Source organism: Anomaloglossus baeobatrachus, chromosome 1, assembly GCF_048569485.1.
Source record: "Anomaloglossus baeobatrachus isolate aAnoBae1 chromosome 1, aAnoBae1.hap1, whole genome shotgun sequence".
NCBI classification, from domain to species: Eukaryota; Metazoa; Chordata; class Amphibia; order Anura; family Aromobatidae; genus Anomaloglossus; species Anomaloglossus baeobatrachus.
In genome coordinates, this window is record NC_134353.1 from 120,777,384 (window position 1) to 120,801,082 (window position 23,699).

At 50.2% G+C, this 23,699-nt stretch overlaps 1 protein-coding gene across 2 annotated transcripts in view; it reads left to right on the plus strand.

The window, feature by feature from the left end:
- GNPDA2 (glucosamine-6-phosphate deaminase 2) overlaps positions 1-23,699 on the plus strand; it is a 40,212-nt gene that overhangs the window by 3,934 nt on the left and 12,579 nt on the right. For both annotated transcript variants that reach the window (XM_075334054.1, XM_075334061.1), the window contains exons 2-5: positions 2,660-2,827; positions 12,582-12,683; positions 13,395-13,577; positions 23,272-23,456. In XM_075334054.1, the coding sequence (XP_075190169.1) occupies positions 2,704-2,827; positions 12,582-12,683; positions 13,395-13,577; positions 23,272-23,456 (594 nt within the window). In that variant the 5' untranslated portion in view covers positions 2,660-2,703. The remainder of the gene's footprint in view (positions 1-2,659; positions 2,828-12,581; positions 12,684-13,394; positions 13,578-23,271; positions 23,457-23,699) is intronic.

Genomic DNA, 23,699 nt, shown 5'->3' on the forward strand with positions numbered 1-23,699 from the left:
CTGTGACCTGGATACACCCGCAGGGCTGACCAGGTCACAACAGAGGGAGTGGATCAACGCCATCTTTGTGGAGCTAACAACGTATGCTGTGTGCTGCACTTTCCCCCTGCCACCCATGGCTCCCCCCCCCCCTTTCCGCCACTGCCGCTGCTACCCTCTCTCCCCCCACCGCTACCACTATCCCCTCCCCCTGCCACAACTTTCCCTGCCGCCGCTCTACTGTTCTCACATCAGGCCTCCGCTCAATGGAGTGCAGTATACACGAGCGTGCATGCGGTGGGGCATGGGGAGTGGCAAGCGTGCAGGGGTTGTGTGCATCAGAGCATGGGGGTGGTTGCGCGCGTGTGTCAGAGCATGAGTGAGGAGGGTTGCGCACGTGCGTCAGCACATGGAGAGGGGGCACGCAGGCGGCAGAGCATTGCTGGTACGGTGAGTGCAGAGCGCTTTATGGGTCCTTGATGACACTTTAGACATATTAGGATCACTTTGTGGTCACCAACAAAATGGCTCCGCACTGTAATCCTAAACTTCATCTTCCCTTGTCTATTTGGAAACACCCAGATTGGGAGGGGAGGTGACATCACACACAGGAGAGCAGATCCCACCCACTTTTACTTCAGCTGTAATGTGAGCTAGTTCTACAGTAGCTCTACAGCAGGATTTCAGCAGCTGCTCCCCCTAGTGCTTAAGAGTGAAAAATATCAAACTTTTTATTTATTCTTTGTTTTATTTTGCTCAATTAAAACCAATAATATAAACAAAATGTTAAAACATTGATACTTTACATTTTTCCAGTTATTGAATTTTTTTTTTTTTTTTGGACGACACCTTCCCTTTAAAGCTGTTTGCTCTACTATTTCAAGCAGCATCCAAGAAGTAAAAGTATCATGGTCTGGGGGAGTGCTAAGGCTGCTTTCACACCTCCGGTTTCTGCAATGCGGCACACTCGGGCACTTTGCAGGAAAATCGCAACCGTTTTTTTTTTGCTGCCGATTGCGTTTTTTCTGCATAGACTTTAATTAGTGCCGCATTGTGCCGCAAGGCTTTGCGTTCCATCCGGTTTTTGCCGCATGCGGCAGATTTAGCCGATGCGGCGGCCGGATGGAACGTTGCCTAGCATGTTTTTTCGATGCGGCGCATTTTTCAATGCATGCCTATGGCGGCCGGATGCGGCGCGATGCGACAAAAACCGCATCCGGCCGCCGCATGCGGTTTTTGCCACTGCGCATGCTCAGTAGCATGCCGCAAGCGGCAAAAACCAGACGGGCCGCATGGGAAAAACTTATGCAAAGGATGCGGTGTTTTCACCGCATCCGTTGCATAGCTTGCACAGCCGGATTGAGCCGCACAGCTCAAGCCGGATGTGTGAAAGCAGCCTGGAGGCCACACTGCTGTAAACCTTTTTGTAGATTTATTTCTTTCTTAACATGCCACAACGCATTTCGATATACACAATATCTTCATCAGGTGGATTTGTCTACAAAAATTTTTACATCAATGTGGCCTCTTTAGCGCTCCCCCAGACCGTGATACTTTTACTTCTTGGATTCTTTTCCCCTTGTGGGATTCACGGCAGGAGCTGCTTGTTAGTGGAGGTTCTAACACAATCAGCACCAGCGGCGTGCATTATCTCCGGTGGCCAGTCACATGACCGGCTCCTAAGGATTTTGTTCCTCTGGATGGACACCGCGGGTTAACGTCCTGGCAGCGCCTTACGCCTTATACTGTGGCTGTGCAAGGTCTGCACAACCACATCAGGTGAGTGGCCTCTAATCTCTTCACGTTACTAGCATCCCGTAAATCCTTCACATGCGCTCCTCTTTTCAGTCTCTTACCTATTTCAAGCAGCATGACAGAGTGATATTAGCTGCCTTGTCCTCATTAAAGGCCCCATTACAGGCAACGATGTATCGCCGGGGTCATAGATTCCGTGACGCACATCCGCCATCATTAGCGACATCGTTGCGTGTGACACCAACGAACGGCCGTTAACGATCAAAAATACTCACCTTATCGTTGATCGTTGACACGTCGTTCATTTCCATAAAATCGTTGATTGTTGAGCACGCAGGTTGTTCGTCGTTCCCGAGGCAGCACACATCGCTATGTGTGACACCTCGAGAACGACAAACAACACCTTACCTGGGGCCGCCGGCAATGAGGAAGGAAGGAGGTGGGGGGATGTTAAGGCTGCTCATCTCCGCCCATCCGCTTCTAATGGGCGGCCGCTTAGTGATGCCGAACGAACCGCCCCCTTAGAAAGGAGGCGGATCGCCGGCCACAGCGACGTCGCTAGGCAGGTAAGTCCGTGTAACGGCTCCTAACGATGTTGTGCGCCACGGGCAGCGATTTGCCTGTGACGCACAACTGACGGGGACGGGAGCTTTCACCAGCGACATCGCTAGCAATGTCGCTGCGTGTAAAGCCCCCTTAACACTTTCTCACAATCTTACGAGAAAATCACTGAAAAGATGCAAACATTTTGTATCAGGGCTGAAAATCAGTGAAATGTTAATTTTCATTTGAAAAAAGAATTAGCATTTTTTGCAATTCATCTGATCGCTCTATATAACAATGTGGAGTTGTTGCATATCGCCATTATGAAAACCAAAAATGTCTCTCAAAACTTTGTGTCACCTCTTATATCTGATCTCTGCAGATTGTTAGCCGTATGCTGTCAGGACAGAACTCGTCGGCACAATCATGAGGCTGGTGATTCTTGACGACTATGCCCTGGCTAGCGAGTGGGCAGCAAAATACATAAGCAATTGTATCATCCAATTCAAGCCTGGACCTGACAAGTACTTCACACTTGGGCTGCCCACAGGTAATGTGCCTTTTATCTATTTTTATCCAGGAAGGTTTCCGTGTGTTTGGGCCACATGTTTTAGTTGTGAACTTAGATATTTTTGCACTTGTGAATTCTGTAAAGTCCTCACAAATAGATCAGATGTGTTCGGCAATGATTCATAGAGGGGGCGACTACAAGTTCATTGGTGAACCTCTGCCGTCTTCTTCAACCATGCTTCTCTGTGATCCACCAGGGTCTCAATGAGATGTCATTAGCGGCTTTCTATATGGCCTTGTGAGAGCAAATTTTGAAAGGAACAGGGAGATTTCAGGGGCTCTAGGGGTTCTTGCAGGGACCTGAACTTGGGCTACTGATCAGCAAACAAATTTAGTGAAGGTTATTGGACAAAGTGTGAATGACCCGTTGATGTAATGCTGTTTTTTGAGGGGGGCCCTGAAGACCACAGACACCAGATCTGAGCATTACAGTAGAGATGGTAATGTAAAGCCCCCATAAACATGCTTGGCAAAGAGGGCAGTCAGGAAATAGGAGTGTGGGTCAGGCCTTTTGAATACAATGGGGAAGTCTTTATTTATCCCCTTAACGACCGCGGACAGTAAAGTTGCCTCCTAGCAGTCATAGTATTAATCTCCACCGGCTGCTGCGAGGTGCCGGTGGGGATCCGCGCACTTGTCAGCTGATTTGTACAGCTGACATGTGTGCCTTGCATCGCTTTCCTCCTGTACCCGTTAACCCCTTAAATGGCGTTGTCAAAATGTGACGACGCCATTTTAATGACGATCGCACTAAGGGTATGTGCGCACGTTGCTTTTTACCTGCTTTTTTGCTGCTTTTTCTTCTGCGCTGTTTAATGCCAAAATGGATGTGTTCTTCTATTCAAGCAAAGTCTATGGGAATTTGGGTTTCTTGTTCACACTATGTTGTTCAAAATGCAGCCTTTTTGAGGCAGAACTTTGGTCAAAAACTCAGCTTTTCAAAGAAGCAACATGTCAATTGTTTTTGCCATTTGGGTTTTGCACTGCAAAGCTGAGTTTTTGACCAAAGTTCTGCCTCAAAAAGGCTGCATTTTGAACAACATAGTGTGAACAAGAAACCCAAATTCCCATAGACTTTGCTTGAATAGAAGAACACATCCATTTTGGCATTAAACAGCGCAGAAGAAAAAGCAGCAAAAAAGCAGGTAAAAAGCAGGTAAAAAGCAACGTGCGCACATACCCTAAAGCTTTACTCACTGGCAGCCACCGGAAGTCACATGGATCCGATGGTTGTCATGGTAGCACAGGGTCATGTGATGCCTCCTATAGCGCACATGACTCAGGTCCTGTAAGAAGCAGCCAGAGTACTGCAGGTTACAAGAGATGATCATTTCTCCCGATCTGAGTGGTGCTGCTCTGATCAGGAGAAAATAATTAGCAATCAGACTGCTGATCCTTATAGTCCCAAAAAAAAGTATAAAAAAAAGTTTGATAAAAAAAATTAAAAAACCCCCGCGCTCTCTCTCGCGCTCTCTCTCGCGCTCTCTCTCGCGCTCTCTCTCGCGCTCTCTCTCGCGCTCTCTCTCGCGCTCTCTCTCGCGCTCTCTCTCGCGCTCTCTCTCGCGCTCTCTCTCGCGCTCTCTCTCGCGCTCTCTCTCGCGCTCTCTCTCGCGCTCTCTCTCGCGCTCTCTCTCGCGCTCTCTCTCGCGCTCTCTCTCGCGCTCTCTCTCGCGCTCTCTCTCGCGCTCTCTCTCGCGCTCTCTCTCGCGCTCTCTCTCGCGCTCTCTCTCGCGCTCTCTCTCGCGCTCTCTCTCGCGCTCTCTCTCGCGCTCTCTCTCGCGCTCTCTCTCGCGCTCTCTCTCGCGCTCTCTCTCGCGCTCTCTCTCGCGCTCTCTCTCGCGCTCTCTCTCGCGCTCTCTCTCGCGCTCTCTCTCGCGCTCTCTCTCGCGCTCTCTCTCGCGCTCTCTCTCGCGCTCTCTCTCGCGCTCTCTCTCGCGCTCTCTCTCGCGCTCTCTCTCGCGCTCTCTCTCGCGCTCTCTCTCGCGCTCTCTCTCGCGCTCTCTCTCGCGCTCTCTCTCGCGCTCTCTCTCGCGCTCTCTCTCGCGCTCTCTCTCGCGCTCTCTCTCGCGCTCTCTCTCGCGCTCTCTCTCGCGCTCTCTCTCGCGCTCTCTCTCGCGCTCTCTCTCGCGCTCTCTCTCGCGCTCTCTCTCGCGCTCTCTCTCGCGCTCTCTCTCGCGCTCTCTCTCGCGCTCTCTCTCGCGCTCTCTCTCGCGCTCTCTCTCGCGCTCTCTCTCGCGCTCTCTCTCGCGCTCTCTCTCGCGCTCTCTCTCGCGCTCTCTCTCGCGCTCTCTCTCGCGCTCTCTCTCGCGCTCTCTCTCGCGCTCTCTCTCGCGCTCTCTCTCGCGCTCTCTCTCGCGCTCTCTCTCGCGCTCTCTCTCGCGCTCTCTCTCGCGCTCTCTCTCGCGCTCTCTCTCGCGCTCTCTCTCGCGCTCTCTCTCGCGCTCTCTCTCGCGCTCTCTCTCGCGCTCTCTCTCGCGCTCTCTCTCGCGCTCTCTCTCGCGCTCTCTCTCGCGCTCTCTCTCGCGCTCTCTCTCGCGCTCTCTCTCGCGCTCTCTCTCGCGCTCTCTCTCGCGCTCTCTCTCGCGCTCTCTCTCGCGCTCTCTCTCGCGCTCTCTCTCGCGCTCTCTCTCGCGCTCTCTCTCGCGCTCTCTCTCGCGCTCTCTCTCGCGCTCTCTCTCGCGCTCTCTCTCGCGCTCTCTCTCGCGCTCTCTCTCGCGCTCTCTCTCGCGCTCTCTCTCGCGCTCTCTCTCGCGCTCTCTCTCGCGCTCTCTCTCGCGCTCTCTCTCGCGCTCTCTCTCGCGCTCTCTCTCGCGCTCTCTCTCGCGCTCTCTCTCGCGCTCTCTCTCGCGCTCTCTCTCGCGCTCTCTCTCGCGCTCTCTCTCGCGCTCTCTCTCGCGCTCTCTCTCGCGCTCTCTCTCGCGCTCTCTCTCGCGCTCTCTCTCGCGCTCTCTCTCGCGCTCTCTCTCGCGCTCTCTCTCGCGCTCTCTCTCGCGCTCTCTCTCGCGCTCTCTCTCGCGCTCTCTCTCGCGCTCTCTCTCGCGCTCTCTCTCGCGCTCTCTCTCGCGCTCTCTCTCGCGCTCTCTCTCGCGCTCTCTCTCGCGCTCTCTCTCGCGCTCTCTCTCGCGCTCTCTCTCGCGCTCTCTCTCGCGCTCTCTCTCGCGCTCTCTCTCGCGCTCTCTCTCGCGCTCTCTCTCGCGCTCTCTCTCGCGCTCTCTCTCGCGCTCTCTCTCGCGCTCTCTCTCGCGCTCTCTCTCGCGCTCTCTCTCGCGCTCTCTCTCGCGCTCTCTCTCGCGCTCTCTCTCGCGCTCTCTCTCGCGCTCTCTCTCGCGCTCTCTCTCGCGCTCTCTCTCGCGCTCTCTCTCGCGCTCTCTCTCGCGCTCTCTCTCGCGCTCTCTCTCGCGCTCTCTCTCGCGCTCTCTCTCGCGCTCTCTCTCGCGCTCTCTCTCGCGCTCTCTCTCGCGCTCTCTCTCGCGCTCTCTCTCGCGCTCTCTCTCGCGCTCTCTCTCGCGCTCTCTCTCGCGCTCTCTCTCGCGCTCTCTCTCGCGCTCTCTCTCGCGCTCTCTCTCGCGCTCTCTCTCGCGCTCTCTCTCGCGCTCCCTCTCGCGCTCCCTCTCGCGCTCTCTCTCGCGCTCCCTCTCGCGCTCCCTCTCGCGCTCTCTCTCGCGCTCTCTCTCGCGCTCTCTCGTCCCGTATTCCGCTCCTCCTTGACATATATTGGGCGGATCTCGGACTTACTTATCAACCCGACACGATCCGCCGGACCGATTATTAGCAATCTGCTCAACTCTAGTTATGTTACATCCTCGTAACAGCGCCGGCAGCAGAGGTATGAACTTTTTATTTTACTGGGGGCAAACATGTTGAATGAGAAGCGGTTGTCTGAGTAGTGGACAGCCCTTTAATTCTCTGAACATTCGCCTCCCCAGTGTTCTCAACTAGGACCTAATGTAATGGGAGGCAATGGACGGAACGTGACTGTTAAACTCACTGATTGTAGGGTCAGGAGACTGATGGACAAGACCTCATCCCATCAGAAGTGATGATCTGTGGATGACACGTTGTGATGGTGACGGGGATCTCAGGCCGATGTTTTTAATACGGGGACATGGTGATTCATAGAATAATGCATATTCAGCAGGAGATGGGGGGAAAAAGGGGCATTTATACCTTAAGAATATTCTCTTTCCCTCCTGATATGTAGCTTGCCTGTTAACCCCTTACCTACCTATGATGTACTGCTGTACTCCCTGCCTTTGATGCGGGAACTGATCCTTCATCTTTGGCGGCAGATGATGGCAGTGATATTCAGCCATCATCTGCCTGTAACAGCTACGCCCACAGCTGTTCACATGTTAAATGTCGCTATCAGTTTCTGAGAGCACTAATTAAAGCATGCCAGGGAGAGGAGAGTGTTACCTATGGTGTACCTAGGACACTATCAATGGGTTGTCATGATGGCCAGGGGTCTACTGAAGACCCCCATGCCTGTCATAATGGTACGCCTATGAACCTCTGCTTCTGACTGGTGTTCATAGACGACCGTGATTGACACGTTTGATATCACTGCAGCCGGAAAAGTCCGATCTATCAAAATATCAAAGTAATTAACTCAACTGGTAAACAATGTAATGAGAAAAAATGTAAACACCAGAATTATGGATTTTCAGCCGCTGTAACGACGTTTAAAAAAAAAAAAAAAAAAAAAAAAAATGCAAAGGCAGGCGATCAAAACATAACTATACCAAAATGGTGTCAATAAAATGTCAGTCCAGGGCTTAAAAACAAAAACAAAAAAACAGCTGCATCAACTAAAAATTGAAAAACACTATTTTTCTTTTTTTAATTTTAAATTTCTGACTTATTTTTTTCCACTAATTTTAAATAAAAAAAAAAAGTATATGTATGTTTGGTTTCTCTGTAATCAAACGTATCTGCAGAATCCTATTGCCGTGCAATTTGTAACGCAATGTAAATGGAGAAAAAAAAAGTGGTGAATTGGGTTTTTTTTTCTTAATTTTTGACTCACTTGGATTTTTTTTTCCCAACTTACCATTACATCACTGGAGAAAATGAACGGCGTCATTCAAAAGTACAACAAGCCCTCGTATGGCTATGTTTACAGAGTAAGAAAGTTATGGCTCCTGGAAGAAGAGGGGGGTGATGCGAAAACTGTAAATAGCCATGTCAGAAATGGGTTAATAATAGGGAGCACATTAATGCCGTGAAGGCATCTTACCAGTGTTATGTAGACAGGGTGTGAAGCAAAGAGTTGTGGGGTAGTGACAGTGAAATACATACACTATACGTCAGCAGAATAGTAACTTCAAATAATGCTTACATGACCTCCTCTATATAGATTACCTTGCAAAAGTTTTCATTCGCTTAGCATTTTTCGTGTTTTGCTACCTCACATCCTGGAATTTCATTTTTTTTTCTGAGTTTGCAACAGTTCCATGGAAAGAACATGCCTACAGCAATAAACATTTGGTTTTCTTTTTAGTTTAAAGCAAAAAAACCCAAATAGGATAAACTGAAAAATTTAGCGTGCATAACTATTCACCCCCTAAAGTCAGTACTTTGTGGAGCCTTCTGCAACAATTGGAGATGCAAGTCACTTTGACTACAGGCCGCTTTTACACGCTGCGACATCGATCAAGCGATTTCGTTAGGGTCACGGAATTTGTGACGCACATCCAACCGCTTTAGCAATGTCGTTGCGTGTGACACCTATGAGCGACTTTGAATCGTCACAAAAACAGTCAAAATCGCTCATCGGTGACATGTCCCCTATTCTCGAATATCGCTGATGCTCGGTGTACGAAGTTGTTTGTCGCTCCTGCGGCAGCACACATCACTATGTGTGACACCGCAGGAACGAGGAACCTCACCTTACCTGCGGCCGGCCGCAATGAGGAAAGAAGGAGGTGGGCGGAAGGTTACGTCCCGCTCATCTCCGCCCCTCCGCTTCTATTGCTGCTGTGACGTCGCTGTGACGCTGAACGAACCGCCCCCTTAGAAAGGAGGCGGTTCGCCAGTGACGTCGCAGAGCAGGTATGTGCGTGTGACGCTGCCGTAGCGATAATGTTCGGTATGGCAGCGATCACACGATATCGCATGTACGATGGGGGCGGGTGCTTTAGCGCTCCACATCGCTAGCAATTACTAGCAATGTCTTAGTGTGTAAAGGGGCCTTAAGTCTCTGAGCTTTCCACATCATGTCACTGGGATTTTTGTCCATTCCTCAAGGCAAACACTGCTCCAGATCGTTCAAGTAAGATGGTTTCCTCTGGTGAACAGCAGTCTTCAAGTCTGACAATAGATTCTCATTTGGATTAAGGCCTGGGCTGTGACTTGGCCACTAAAATTTACATGTTTCCCATTAAACCACTCGAGTTGCTTTAGCAGTATGCTTTGCGTCGTTGTCTTGTTGTATGGTGAACTTTTATCCCAGTCTCAAATCACTGAACAGGTTTGGCTCAAGAATATCTCTGCATTTTTCGCATCATCCATCTTCCCCTCAACTTGGACAATTTTCCCTGTCCCTGCCACCGAAAAACATCCCCACAGTGTGATGCTGCCACCACCATGTTTCCCTGTGGGGATGGTGTTCTTGTGGTGATGAGCAGTGTTGGCTTGGGGCCAGACATAGCGTTTACCTTGGTGGCCAAAAAGTTCAATTTTGGTCCCCTCTCACCACAGTACCTTCCTCCATACATTTGGGCAGTCTCCCACGCCTTTTGGCAAAATCAAAATGAACCTTCCAATTTTTGTGTGGAAGAAAAGGCTTTTGTCTGGCCACTCTTCCATTATGGTCAGCTCTAAGGCGTGTATGGCTTATTGTGGTCATATGGACAGATACTCCAATTTTCACTTGGGAACTCTGCAGCTCCTTCTCGGTTACCTTTGGTCTCTGTGCTGCATCTCTGATTAATGCCCTCCTTGCTTGGGCTGAGAGTTGTTGTGGGTGATCCTCTCTTGGCAGGTTTGTTCTGGTACCATGTTCTTTCCTTTGATAATGGTTTGATGGTGCTACGGGGGATCATCAGAGATTAGGATATTATTTAGAACCCAACCCTGACTTGTATTTCTCAACAACTTTGTCTCTCACTTGTTTGGAGATCTCCTTGGTCTTCATGATGTTTGGTTAGTGGCGCCTCTTAATGGTGTTGCAGCCTCTGTGGCCTTTTAGTAAAGGTGTTTTTATACTGACAGACCACGAGACACTTAGATTGCACACAGGTGGACTTCCATTCACAATATGTGACTTTGGCCGGTGTCACACTTGCGAGTGCCTCGCGTGTATCTCGCGTTGCATCACCTGTCACGTACTCGGACTCTCCTCACAGGAGCGGGTCGGTTGCATGCATCTCTATGCAGCTGAGACGCTCCTGTCTGGAGAGTGTGAGTCCGTGACGGGTGATGCAACGCGAGATACATGCGAGCCACTCGCAAGTGTGACACCAGCCTTATGAAGGTAATTGCTTGCACCAGAAATTTTTAGGTGCTTCTTAGCAAATGAGGGGAATACATATGCACATAGCATTTATTTTAATCCCATAAATTTTATTTTTTCATATATTTTTCCCAACTTAGACTATTTGGTGCTGATGCATCACACACAAATTGGATTACAACAATATTTAAATACAGGTTGCAAGGTAACAAAATAGGTAAAAGTAAAGGGGGTGAATATTTTTGCTAGGCACTGTACTACATAATACATTTTTAGATGAAAAGTCATCCAACCACAAGGTGTATCTTTTTTATGGATGGTCCATACTACTGCTGTGTCACTTCTATGTGCCAAAGTCTCATCTAAACTGGGAAAGAGACAGGAACCAGGTTTAACTTGTAAACACACTTTTTTGGGATGGGTGGTTAAGTGCATAGGTCGAGAGAGGGCCATATACAAACCTAACATGTCTGTCTGATGAAGAACAGAATCTTCCTGGGGCATTCCAAGTCTCTAGGACTAAAAGGTGCTGATTGTGACAAAATGGGGCCTTAAGGTTGCTCTTACACTTGCGTTGTTTTCCTTCAGTTGCAAGAAAACAGTGGAATCCATTAATGGATTCCGTTGCTTCCCATAGACTTGTATGGACGACGGATTGCGAGTGAACTACCTGCGTTGCTTCCGCTGGGCGACGCTGCGTTTCTTCCGGGCGGAAGGAATGCAGCATTTAACTTTTTTGAGCAGCGCAATCCGTAGGATGTCGCTGCGCATGCTCTCTATGGCTCCCTGCACTCGTAACCAGGGTACACATCGGGTTACTAAGCAATGCGCTTTGCCTAGTTACCCGATATTTACCCTGGCTATGGGTGCAAGGAGCCAGCGCTAAGCAGTGTACGCTGGTAATCAAGGTAAATATCGGGTAACCAAGCAAAGTGCTTTGCTTAGTTACTCAATATTTACTCTGGCTACGTTTGCAGGGAGCTCGGCTCCGCCCCCTCCCGCAGTTCGCATGTACATACACACGTGTGCGCACACACACACACACACACACACACACACCTGTCCCCAGCCATGCAGTCCCCGCGGCACTGACGTCCTCAGCCCCATGGCCCCGCTTGGCTTCACCCACCCCGCACACATTCTCGGCGGCCGAACAATCAGCTAATCACCCGGCGGCCGGCTGCTGTGAGCGATCAGCTGATCCCCCGTTGGCCGGCTGCTGTGAGCGATCAGCTGATCCCCCGTTGGCCTGCTGCTGTGAGCGATCAGCTGATCCCCCGGCGGCCGGCTGCTGTGAGCGATCAGCTGATCCCCCGGCGGCCGGCTGCTGTGAGCGATCATCTGATCACCCGGCGGCCGGCTGCTGTGAGCGATCATCTGATCACCCGGCGGCCGGCTGCTGTGAGCGATCAGCTGATCACCCGGCGGCCGGCTGCTGTGAGCGATCAGCTGATCACCCGGCGGCCGGCTGCTGTGAGCGATCAGCTGATCACCCGGCGGCCGGCTGCTGTGAGCGATCAGCTGATCACCCGGCGGCCGGCTGCTGTGAGCGATCAGCTGATCACCCGGCGGCCGGCTGCTGTGAGCGATCAGCTGATCACCCGGCGGCCGGCTGCTGTGAGCGATCAGCTGATCACCCGGCGGCCGGCTGCTGTGAGCGATCAGCTGATCACCCGGCGGCCGGCTGCTGTGAGCGATCAGCTGATCACCCGGCGGCCGGCTGCTGTGAGCGATCAGCTGATCACCCGGCGGCCGGCTGCTGTGAGCGATCAGCTGATCACCCGGCGGCCGGCTGCTGTGAGCGATCAGCTGATCACCCGGCGGCCGGCTGCTGTGAGCGATCAGCTGATCACCCGGCGGCCGGCTGCTGTGAGCGATCAGCTGATCGTTCACAATAGTCTGCGGCCGGTAAAACTGTAAAGAAGAAGAAAAAAAAAAAGATTCCGTTGTTTTGTACGATCCGTTGCATACGTTGTGCCACTAAATGCAACACATCCGTTGCATCCGTCACACAACGCAATACAACGGATGCCGTTCAACGCAAGTGTGAAACTAGCCTAAGACATTCTTTCTCTCTCATTATTCTGGCATTTGGCAAATATATATAATTTTGGTTCCTAATTGACCTAAATCGGGAAAGGTTTATTCTGATTTCATTTCAGATATTGAGAAAACCATGCAGATGTGTCTTATTAGATAGTGTATGTAAACTTCTGGTTTCAACTGTACGTGTTGTATCCGCTGTGTTCATCGTTTTCATCCTTTTTCTTGTGTTTACCAGGCAGCACACCATTAGGATGCTACAAGAAACTAATTGAATATCACAAGCGTGGTGATCTATCATTTAAATACGTGAAGACCTTTAATATGGATGAATATGTCGGTGAGTTGCAAGGAAGGAAAAAATAGTTTTCCGCCTTTAAGTGTTTTTCTTTAATTGTTTGTTATTAAAGGTTTAACAATATAAGCCGTATTTGGCCCTGTACGTCCTGCTTCCAATTGACGTGACTGGTGTGGGGTCAGCTTGGTGGATGGAAAACCAATTATGTTGTAGGCATGGGTACTGCTGATGACCATATCTTGTGACGACTACATACTGTATGGTCTTGAATGTATACTGGGCAGAAAAATGATGCTTATAATGTTTTCTTAGACCTTAAAGGGGATATCTGGGACGTTAAGAGAAAAAAAAAAGTGCATAAGCACTAACAGGCAGGTAGTTGCTACCTACCTGGCTGTTGTGTCCAGCGCCATTCTTTGCCGGCACATCATGCTGATTGACAGCCTGCTTGCCATTGCCTATCCGGGGTAGCCGGCAGGCAGTCAGCATGACTTTTGCAGTCCCACCCTGTCTACAGAGCAGATGAGAAGCTGCCTCTCTGTTGACACGTCAGCGGAAACAGCGGAATCGCCGGTAGGAGCGCTCTGCGATCGCTCTGTGCCGGCGAAGTACGTCACCGGGCACAACAGGCAGGTATGTGGCAACTAAGTGACTTTTAGTGCTTAGGAACCTTTTTATTTTAAAAAAAGTCCCAGATATCCCCTTTATTACATGTTTATTTCTAATCGCCTTGTCATCACTGTTGCTTGTTAGGATTACCGAGGGACCATCCGGAGAGCTATCATTCATACATGTGGAATAATTTCTTCAAGCACATAGATATAGATCCCAATAATGCTCACATCCTGGACGGCAATGCCGCTGACCTGCAAGCTGAATGTGAGGAATTTGAGCGAAAAATCAAAGAAGCTGGTGGCATCGAGCTGTTCGTTGGAGGTAAATTTTATATTTTCATTGTGATCAGGAAATAATTATGATATTGAACATTTCTTTCCCATTTAAGGTTTTCGCTATGTAATCTGAGGACAGAATTGTCATGTGAAGGTGTGTGCTGTTTACGTAAACTGAAGGTTTTATCACCTAGTGATTATCATTGCTGTGACTAGCTGCCTGGTGCAAATTTCTCTGACTCTGCCCCTTCCTTTGATAAGCAGTTGACGGTCTATAAACCTTGTATATAGATAGCCAGGTGTGGGAGGGGCAGCTTTCTTGGCTCTGCTACATTGCTAAATTAAAAAATTGTGATTTGTGTCAGAACGACTAGACCCAGTAATTTAAGTGATACATCTTTGGATTCAGAGTCCCTTTGGCAATATCATGCGGCTATCAGATGAGGTACTCCTTACTGATCTCTAGAGGCAGGCGGACGTTACATTGAGGTGATCTCCTTAGCTGACCCTAAATAATTTGATTTCAAAGGGTGTCATGTGGAAAACAACCTCCAACACGCAGCACTTCACTTTCTGGCCGCCGTGTCTGTCAGCGTCTGCACTGTGCAGGAGAAGGTGGGCGGGCCTGAACGAGCTCTGGCTGTCACATGACCGGAGCTCGTGCAGGCCCCGCCCACCTTCTCCTTCCTGCTCCTAGCTCAACCGCGGGAAAGTGACTCTGGCGTCTGCTATCAAGGCAGGTAAGTATGGGACCAAGGCAGATTTCCACAGGCAAATCCGCAGGAATAATTGACATGCAGTTATGTGCGACTGCGGACATCCGCAGAATTTTCCACAGCCGCACATACCGCAGCGTGGACACAGCATTTTCCATGTTCCATAGGATAATATGGGGAGTGTCTGTACTTATTGTTTAGCGAAGTACCACTAAATGAACAAAATAACGCCTAAAATGTACCTTTTATTTAATACCAATTTTTAAGATTGAAGAGGAATTGCTCAGAGGAGGGCCTTTTTTTAAAACAATCGAAAGACCTGAATGATCGGTTGAAAGATAGAGGATACCCTAGTAAAGTTATTAATCAGGCATTTTCAGAAGTGAGGTGCAAGGATAGAACCAAAATCCTGAACACTCCATCACAGAAGGATAAAAAAGATGAAACCATCAGGTTCATCACAACATACAACAATGGTGCAGAGGAGGTACACAATATCCTCAAAAAACATTGGTCCATCTTAAAAATGGATGAGGATATTGCTCCACTGGTAACAGATTATCCGGCAGTCACCTACAAGAAAGCACGCTCATTAAAAGAAAGTTTGTTACATAGCCATTTCTCTACCTCCAATAAAAACAACAATTATATTAAAAAAACTTGGCTTCCAAGTGAGGTGAATGGCTGCTTTAGATGTGGGAGCTGTATAGCCTGTAACTTTATAAAGACCGGGAGACACTTTTTTTCGAATGTAATGAACAAACAGTATGAAATTAAGACCTTTATCAATTGTAAGTCCAGAGGAGTCATTTACAAGGCCACATGTAGGTGTAGTAAGGAATATGTTGGAAAAACTAAGAGGGAACTGAGAAGAAGAATAGGAGAACACCTCCGGGACATCAGGTTAAAAAATGACACTTCACTGGCACGGCACATGAATGACGAACACAATGGAGACCCCAAATTTATCTCCTTCCAAGGAATTGATCTGATACCAGTACCAGTAAGGGGGGGGGGACTGGGATAAAAGCATTTTGAGACAAGAAACTAAATGGATCTATTGGTTGGGCACTACGAAACCAAGGGGCTTGAATGAAACACTATCCTTTGCACCCTTTGTGTAGTGTTTAGGCCTAGATATTAGGAGGTTCAGTCGTCGGCCGAGTGGGGGCGCCAATCACCGACTTATTAGGGTGCCGACCCCCACATGATAGGTAGGAATGAGCCCTCGTTAGTTCGTTGAGATTAGTAGATAGTATGGTGAAGGGTTTTTTTCTATTTTCTGTGTATCTGAAATGGCCCGTGTGTGCCTGTGACATATTTGATCCTAGTTAAAGATAACCCGGTCCTTTCTCCAGCTGAAATTGAAAAAACTGTCACTTCATGTATAATAAATTTGAACAGCTTTCTGTTTTTATGGGTTTTGTGTGTATAACTGACTTCCTTTGGGGTTATTTTCTTTTGGCTCCTATTTTACCACATAAATTGAGCTATTCCTTGCCTTACAGGTAAATGCTCTGTTGCTGTATCCTATCTGGACTACCTGCCGCCGTGTGGTGTTTTCCACACTGCGACAGGTTTTTCGTTGTTGCATGGTAGTCTGGGGAAATGTCCCGTATTCCTCGCACCGTTTACCCAGATACGAAGTATGGGGTTAATAAAGTTTAGGTGAGAGAGGTATGAACGCTATTAATGCGACCGCGCAGGCGCAGTAGGATGCGTTCCACCATGCTCTGGGGTGACGCGCACGCGTCATCGGGTGACGTGCGCAATATCCGGGCACGTGACCGATGGACGGATGTGACGTCACACGCCGAGGCGGCGGCTTTAAATACCCAGTATTCAGCTGAACTAGGTATGGCTGTGTTTGTCGTTACACGTGGGAGGCCAGAACCGCAGTAAGTAGGCTGAAATGGGATATGAACACCGCTAGGCCATTGTGTCTTTAGATTGCTTGAAAAACTGATGTACGTTCCTTTTCTTTGTCGCTCCATTGGGAGACCCAGACAATTGGGTGTATAGCTTCTGCCTCTGGAGGCCACACAAAGTAATTACACTTTAAAAAGTGTAACCCCTCCCCTCTGCTATACACCCTCCCGTGCATCACGGGCCCCTCAGTTTTTTGCTTTGTGTTGAAGGAGGCACACATTCACGCAAGCTCCACGTTTTTAGTCAGCAGCAGCTGCTGACTTTATCGGATGGAAGAAAAGAGGGCCCCTATGGGGCCCCCGGCATGCTCCCTTCTCACCCCACTCAGGTCGGCGGTGTTGTTAAGGTTGAGGTACCCATTGCGGGTACACAGGCTGGAGCCACATGCCGCTTTCCTTCCCCATCCCTTAGGGGCTCTGGGGAAGTGGGATCCTATCCGGTCATCCAGACACTGGGACCGGTCTCCCTCCGCAGCCCCTGGGGGAATCTGCCGGACAGGAGACGGAGTATCGTCAGGGACATGGCCCTGCATCCACAGGTACTCTGTGTCCCCGTTGGGACGGCGCATAAAGCACCTTGGGCCCAGACGCTGCAGCGACTGCGGCGTGGGTATGGATCCGGGACTACCGCGCCGACCGTGCACTGCCGGCCGGCCGCGGTTTTAACTTTAGTCCCCGGCTTTTGCGGCCTAGTATAGTATTCTCCCGCCCCCAGGCCTGCCAGTCAGGGAAAAGGGCGGGACGGTCGGTATGACGCCGACAGTGAGGGCTGGAGTACACTGAGCTGTCCTCCGCCCCCCTCACTACTCACGCTGGGGCACCAGATTCCCGCACTTTTGTGACTACGCCCACGCCTCCCTCCTCCTCTGAGAACGCCGTCAGCCATTTTTTCAGCACATTCTGCGGTGGAGAACTTCTGGCTGCAGCTGAGGGAGACCCGGGGCAGGGAATCTGGTGGCCACACAGAGCGGTTGGTAAGCCACACCGGTCTGCCGGTGCTGGACCCCCCAGAGTGCCGAACTGTATATATATATATCGTTTGTGTATACAGGTTCGGCTGTACTGTTAACTTGAGGCTATTTATATATCCCTCAGTGATCACGGTGCTCCCTTACTTATCTCTTGGAGGACAACAACATGTCGTCCGCAAAGAGCAAGGGTACCAAGGCACAGGCTTATTTTGCAACCTGTACCTCATGTGCGGCTATGCTACCTGCAGGTTCCACCTACCCTCATTGTGTGCAATGCTCGGCCCCTGTGACACTCACTCAGCCGGAGCCTCAGGCACTGGTGGGACCCCCGGCTCAGGTAGAGACACCGGTTCCCACTGTCCAGGTGACAGGGACAGAGTTTGCAGTTTTGGCTGACAAACTGTCTGAGTCGCTTTCACAGTCCATGGCTCAGTCTATGGACAAATGGTCTGCTAAGATACTAGAAGCCTTGCAGTCCAGACCAACAACACAGATGCAGGGCACTGTGCGTTCTTCGTCCCCAGGTCCCCATCAGTTGGCGCAGCAATCTGCTCCTGAGGTGACACATAGGTCCCACGGTGAGGACTCCGACTCGGACCGCAGTCCCAGACCGGTGAAGCGGGCTCGCTGGGGACCTTCCTCCACTTCATCACGCTGCTCAGGGTCTCAGCATGAGGACTCTCTAGAGGATGAAGAGGAAGGCGCAGCTCAGGGCTCAGACCCTGACGGTGCTCTCAATCTAGATACACCTGAAGGGGACGCCATAGTAAATGACCTTATAGCGTCCATCAACCAGGTGCTAGAAATTTCTCCTCCAACTGTAGAGGAGGCGGCTTCACAGCAGGAGAAACACCAGTTTCGGTTTCCCAAACGTACACGGAGTGCCTTTGTCGATCACTCTAATTTCAGGGATGCTGTCCAGAAGCACAGAGCATACCCGGACAAGCGCTTTACTAAGCGCCTTAATGACACACGTTATCCCTTCCCCCCGGAAGTAGTGAAGGGTTGGGCTCAGTGTCCAAAAGTGGATCCTCCAGTCTCTAGGCTGGCGGCCAGATCTGTGGTTTCAGTGGCAGATGGCTCATCGCTCAAGGATGCCACTGACAGGCAGATAGAGCTCATGATGAAATCCATCTATGAAGCCATAGGAGCATCTTTTGCTCCGGCATTCGCGGCAGTGTGGGCGCTCCAAGCTATCTCAGCTTGTCTGTCTGAGATTACTGCGGTCACACGCACCGCTACTCCGCAGGTTGTGCCTCTGACTTCTCAGGCGTCGGCTTTTTCGTCCTACGCCATGAACGCCGTCCTGGACTCGGTGAGCCGTTCAGCGGTAGCATCCGCCAATTCGGTGGCAGTCCGCAGAGCCATGTGGCTACGTGAATGGAAGGCAGACTCTGCCTCCAAGAAATTCTTAACCGGTTTGCCATTTTCTGGCGACCGTTTGTTTGGCGAGCAATTGGACGAAATTATTAAACAATCCAAGGGAAAGGACTCGTCCTTACCCCAGTCTAAACAAAACAAACCTCAACAGCGAAAGTTTCAATCGAGGTTTCAGTCCTTTCGGCCTTCGGCCAAGTCACATTCCTCCACGTCAAACAGGTCGGGGAAGGGCCAGAGGAACCCTTCTGCATGGCGGTCTAAGTCACGGCCTAAAAAGACCGCCGGAGGCACCGCCACCAAGGCGGCCTCTTCATGACTCTCGGCCTCCCCAAACTGCATCCTCGGTCGGTGGCAGGCTCTCCCGCTTTTGCGACGCCTGGTGGCCACATGTCCAAGACCGATGGGTGAGAGACATTCTGTCTCACGGTTACAGGATAGAGTTCAGCTCTCGTCCTCCAACTCGTTTCTTCACAACATCTCCGCCCCCAGAGCGAGCCGCTGCACTTTTTCAGGCGGTGAATGCTCTGAAGGCAGAAGGAGTGGTGATTCCCGTTCCCCCTCAGGAACATGGTCACGGCTTCTACTCCAACTTGTTCGTGGTGCCAAAAAAGGACGGATCTTTCCGTCCCGTTCTAGACCTCAAACTGCTCAACAAGCATGTCAGCACCAGAAGGTTTCGGATGGAATCTCTCCGCTCGGTCATCGCCTCAATGTCACAAGGAGACTTCCTAGCATCAATAGACATCAAGGATGCTTATCTCCATGTGCCGATCGCACCCGAACATCAACGCTTCCTGCGTTTCGCCATTGGGGACGAACACCTTCAGTTCGTGGCACTGCCTTTCGGCTTGGCGACAGCCCCACGGGTCTTCACCAAGATCATGGCAACAGTGGTGGCGGTCCTACACTCTCAGGGCCACTCGGTGATTCCTTACTTAGACGATCTCCTAGTCAAGGCACCCTCCTGGGTGGCTTGCCAGCACAGCCTGACCATTGCCCTGGAGACTCTCCAGAGGTTCGGGTGGATCATCAATTTCCCAAAGTCAAAATTGACACCGACCCAATCCCTGACTTACCTCGGGATGGAGTTTCATACTCTGTCAGCGATAGTGAAGCTTCCGCTGGACAAACAGCGTTCACTACAGACAGGGGTCCAATCTCTTCTTCGGGGTCAGTCACACTCTTTGAGACGCCTTATGCACTTCCTAGGGAAGATGGTGGCAGCAATGGAAGCAGTTCCCTTTGCGCAGTTTCATCTGCGTCCACTTCAGTGGGACATTCTCCGCAAATGGGACAAGAGGTCGACGTCACTAGACAGGAACGTTTCCCTGTCAAGAGCAGCCAAAACCTCCCTTCAGTGGTGGCTTCTTCCCACTTCTTTGTCGAAGGGAAAATCCTTCCTGCCCCCATCCTGGGCTGTGGTCACGACAGACGCGAGCCTGTCAGGGTGGGGAGCGGTCTTCCTCCACCACAGGGCTCAGGGAACCTGGACTCCGACGGAGTCCGCCCTGCAGATCAATGTTCTGGAGATAAGGGCAGTGTATCTAGCCCTACAGGCGTTCCAGAGGTGGCTGGAGGGCAGACAGATCCGAATACAATCAGACAACGCCACGGCGGTCGCATACATCAACCACCAAGGCGGCACTCGCAGTCGTCAAGCCTTCCAAGAAGTTCGGCGGATTCTGCTGTGGGCGGAGGCCACAGCCTCCACCATCTCCGCGGTTCACATCCCAGGTGTAGAAAACTGGGAAGCAGACTTTCTCAGTCGCCAGGGCATGGACGCAGGGGAATGGTCTCTTCACCCGGACGTGTTTCAAGAGATCTGTTGCCGCTGGGGAACGCCGGACGTCGATCTAATGGCGTCTCGGCACAACAACAAAGTCCCGGCATTCATGGCACGGTCTCAGGATCACAGGGCGCTGGCGGCAGATGCGTTAGTTCAGGACTGGTCGCAGTTTCGACTACCCTATGTATTTCCCCCTCTGGCACTTCTGCCCAGAGTGTTACGCAAGATCAGGTCCGACTGCAGGCGCGCCATCCTCGACGCTCCAGACTGGCCGAGGAGGTCGTGGTACCCGGATCTGTGGCACCTCACGGTGGGGCAACCGTGGGCACTCCCAGACCGACCAGACTTGCTGTCTCAAGGGCCATTTTTCCATCTGAATTCTGCGGCCCTCAACCTGACTGTGTGGCCATTGAGTCTTGGCTCCTAGCGTCATCAGGGTTATCTCAAGATGTCATTGCCACCATGAGACAGGCCAGGAAATCAACGTCCGCCAAGATCTACCACAGGACTTGGAAGATCTTCTTAGCCTGGTGCTCGGATAGGGGTTTTGCTCCCTGGCCGTTTGCATTGCCCACTTTTCTTTCCTTTCTTCAATCAGGATTGGACAAGGGTTTGTCTCTTGCCTCTCTCAAGGGACAAGTGTCGGCGCTTTCAGTGTTTTTTCAAAAGCGTCTAGCCAGACTCTCGCAGGTCCGCACGTTCCTGCAGGGAGTTTGCCACATAGTCCCACCTTACAAGCGTCCGCTAGAACCCTGGGATCTTAACAAGGTGCTGACGGCTCTCCAGAAGCCACCTTTCGAGCCGATGCGGGAGATCTCTCTATCTCGCCTTTCACAGAAAGTGGCCTTCCTAGTGGCAGTCACTTCACTTAGGAGAGTGTCTGAGCTAGCAGCGCTGTCATGCAAAGCCCCCTTCCGGGTGTTTCACCAGGATAAGGTTGGTCCTGCGTCCGGTCCCGGAATTTCTCCCCAAGGTGGTATCCCCTTTTCATCTCAATCAGGATATCTCCTTGCCTTCTTTTTGCCCTCATCCAGTTCACCAATGTGAAAAGGATTTGCACTTGTTAGACCTCGTGAGAGCACTCGGAATCTACATTTCTCGCACGGCGCCCCTGCGCCGTTCGGATGCGCTCTTTGTCCTTGTCGCTGGCCAGCGTAAGGGGTCTCAGGCTTCCAAGTCAACCTTGGCTAGGTGGATCAAGGAACCGATTCTTGAAGCCTACCGTTCATCGGGGCTTCAGATTCCTTCAGGGCTTAAAGCCCATTCTACCAGGGCCGTAGGCGCGTCCTGGGCTTTGCGGCACCAGGCTACGGCTCAGCAGGTGTGTCAGGCGGCTACCTGGTCGAGTCTGCACACCTTCACAAAACACTATCAGGTGCATGCCTATGCTTCGGCAGAGGCTAGCCTAGGTAGGCGAGTCCTTCAGGCGGCAATTGCCCACCTGTAAGAGGGGGCGGGTTTCCGGCTCTTTTTATCGAGGTATTCTTACCCACCCAGGGATTGCTTTTGGACATCCCAATTGTCTGGGTCTCCCAATGGAGCGACAAAGAAGAAGGGAATTTTGTTTACTTACCGTAAATTCCTTTTCTTCTAGCTCCTATTGGGAGACCCAGCACCCGCCCCTGTTCCCTTCGGGCTGTTGTTCTTTTGTGTACACATGTTGTTCATGTTCAATTGTTCTTTTGGTTAATGGTTCAGTTCTTCGAACATCCTTCGGATTGAGTTTACCCTAGACCAATTTATAAGTTTCCTCCTTCCTGCTTTGGCACCAAAACTGAGGGGCCCGTGATGCACGGGAGGGTGTATAGCAGAGGGGAGGGGTTACACTTTTTAAAGTGTAATTACTTTGTGTGGCCTCCAGAGGCAGAAGCTATACACCCAATTGTCTGGGTCTCCCAATAGGAGCTAGAAGAAAAGGAATTTACGGTAAGTAAACAAAATTCCCTTCTTTTGATAGCATGTGTCCATTGATGTGAGGACACTTTCTGGGTCCATATACGCCGCTCTCCTGATGAGAAGGGAAACGCGTTGAGAGTGGAGCGTTCTGTTATTCAGAAGTGGTTAAAAGTGTGGATCCTATGGAAGTACCTGGAAAGAGCCGGGGGACCCATGAATAACCAATCTGTCTGATAAAGTTACAGTGACCAGATTAGGAGGATTTTTTACTCCAAGACAACAACATCAACACCGTGGTGAGATTGTTCCAATTTCTATTGTTCATCTGAATGATCCGAATGTATTTCTAGGCATTTCTGACGGTGGATGTTGACAGCGAATGGATATTGCTGTGGTTTTGCAAGTCACTGGACTGATGGTATCTTGATATACCCAGATGGGGTTAAAGTCTGATATAAGGGGTTGATGTTGTATCCTGTACTATCAGTTTCCCTATATGAGACGGTGTGCAATGCACATGGGTGGTATATCCAAGTAACCAGTTGTGTGTATGGGGCATAGAGTGAGGGGGAATTCTGGATGAGCTGTCTTTGAAGGATTCTCCCGTCCTCCCATACGGTGGCATTTGCTAGTGTTTTTGTTTTTATGTGCACAAATCACGTTTTTTAAAAATTGGTATTAAATAAAAGGTACATTTTAGGCGTTATTTTGTTCATTTAGTGGTACTTCGCTAAACAATAATATTATTTTCTCTATTACCACGTCCAGTTTGCTATAATCGGAGTGTCTGTACTTGCTGAAACCTGCGGATTTATCTGAAAAATCCGGATAAATCCGCAGGTTTTCCGCGGCAAAATCCGCAGGAGCAAGCTCCCGTGGGCACATAGCCAAAGATTCCACATATGTATAGTAGATGATGAGAAGAGCGCTGTGACATTATTTCACTGGAGGTTTCTGTTGAAGACTATATGTTGTCATTTCTATATATAACTAGTTATTACATTTTCAAAAAAAATGTTAAATTCTTAGAATTGTGTGGAAATAAATTGTTCTTCCATTGCAGGTATTGGTCCAGACGGTCATATTGCCTTCAATGAGCCAGGTTCCAGTTTGGTATCCAGAACAAGACTCAAGACTTTAGCCATGGACACCATTTTGGCAAATGCTAAATATTTTGATGGCGATCTTTCTAAAGTCCCAACTATGGCATTAACAGTCGGCGTTGGGACGGTAATGGACGCTAGAGAGGTATACAGGCATCCGTGTTTGTACTTTAGGGCTTCACAATGGTTGTAAGTAAAGATTTCATTAAAGGAAAAAAAACCTTCAGGGCCTGATGTGTACAAGCTTTGAAAAATGGCTAAATTTAGGCACAACTCAGACTTGTTCTAAACTTTTGTGATTTTTGGAGTTATCGGTTTCTATCAACTCCAACAAAACAGGCTGAGCAAGTGTGGGACGCCGGAGCTCGTCTACTTTCTGAGAAGCTTT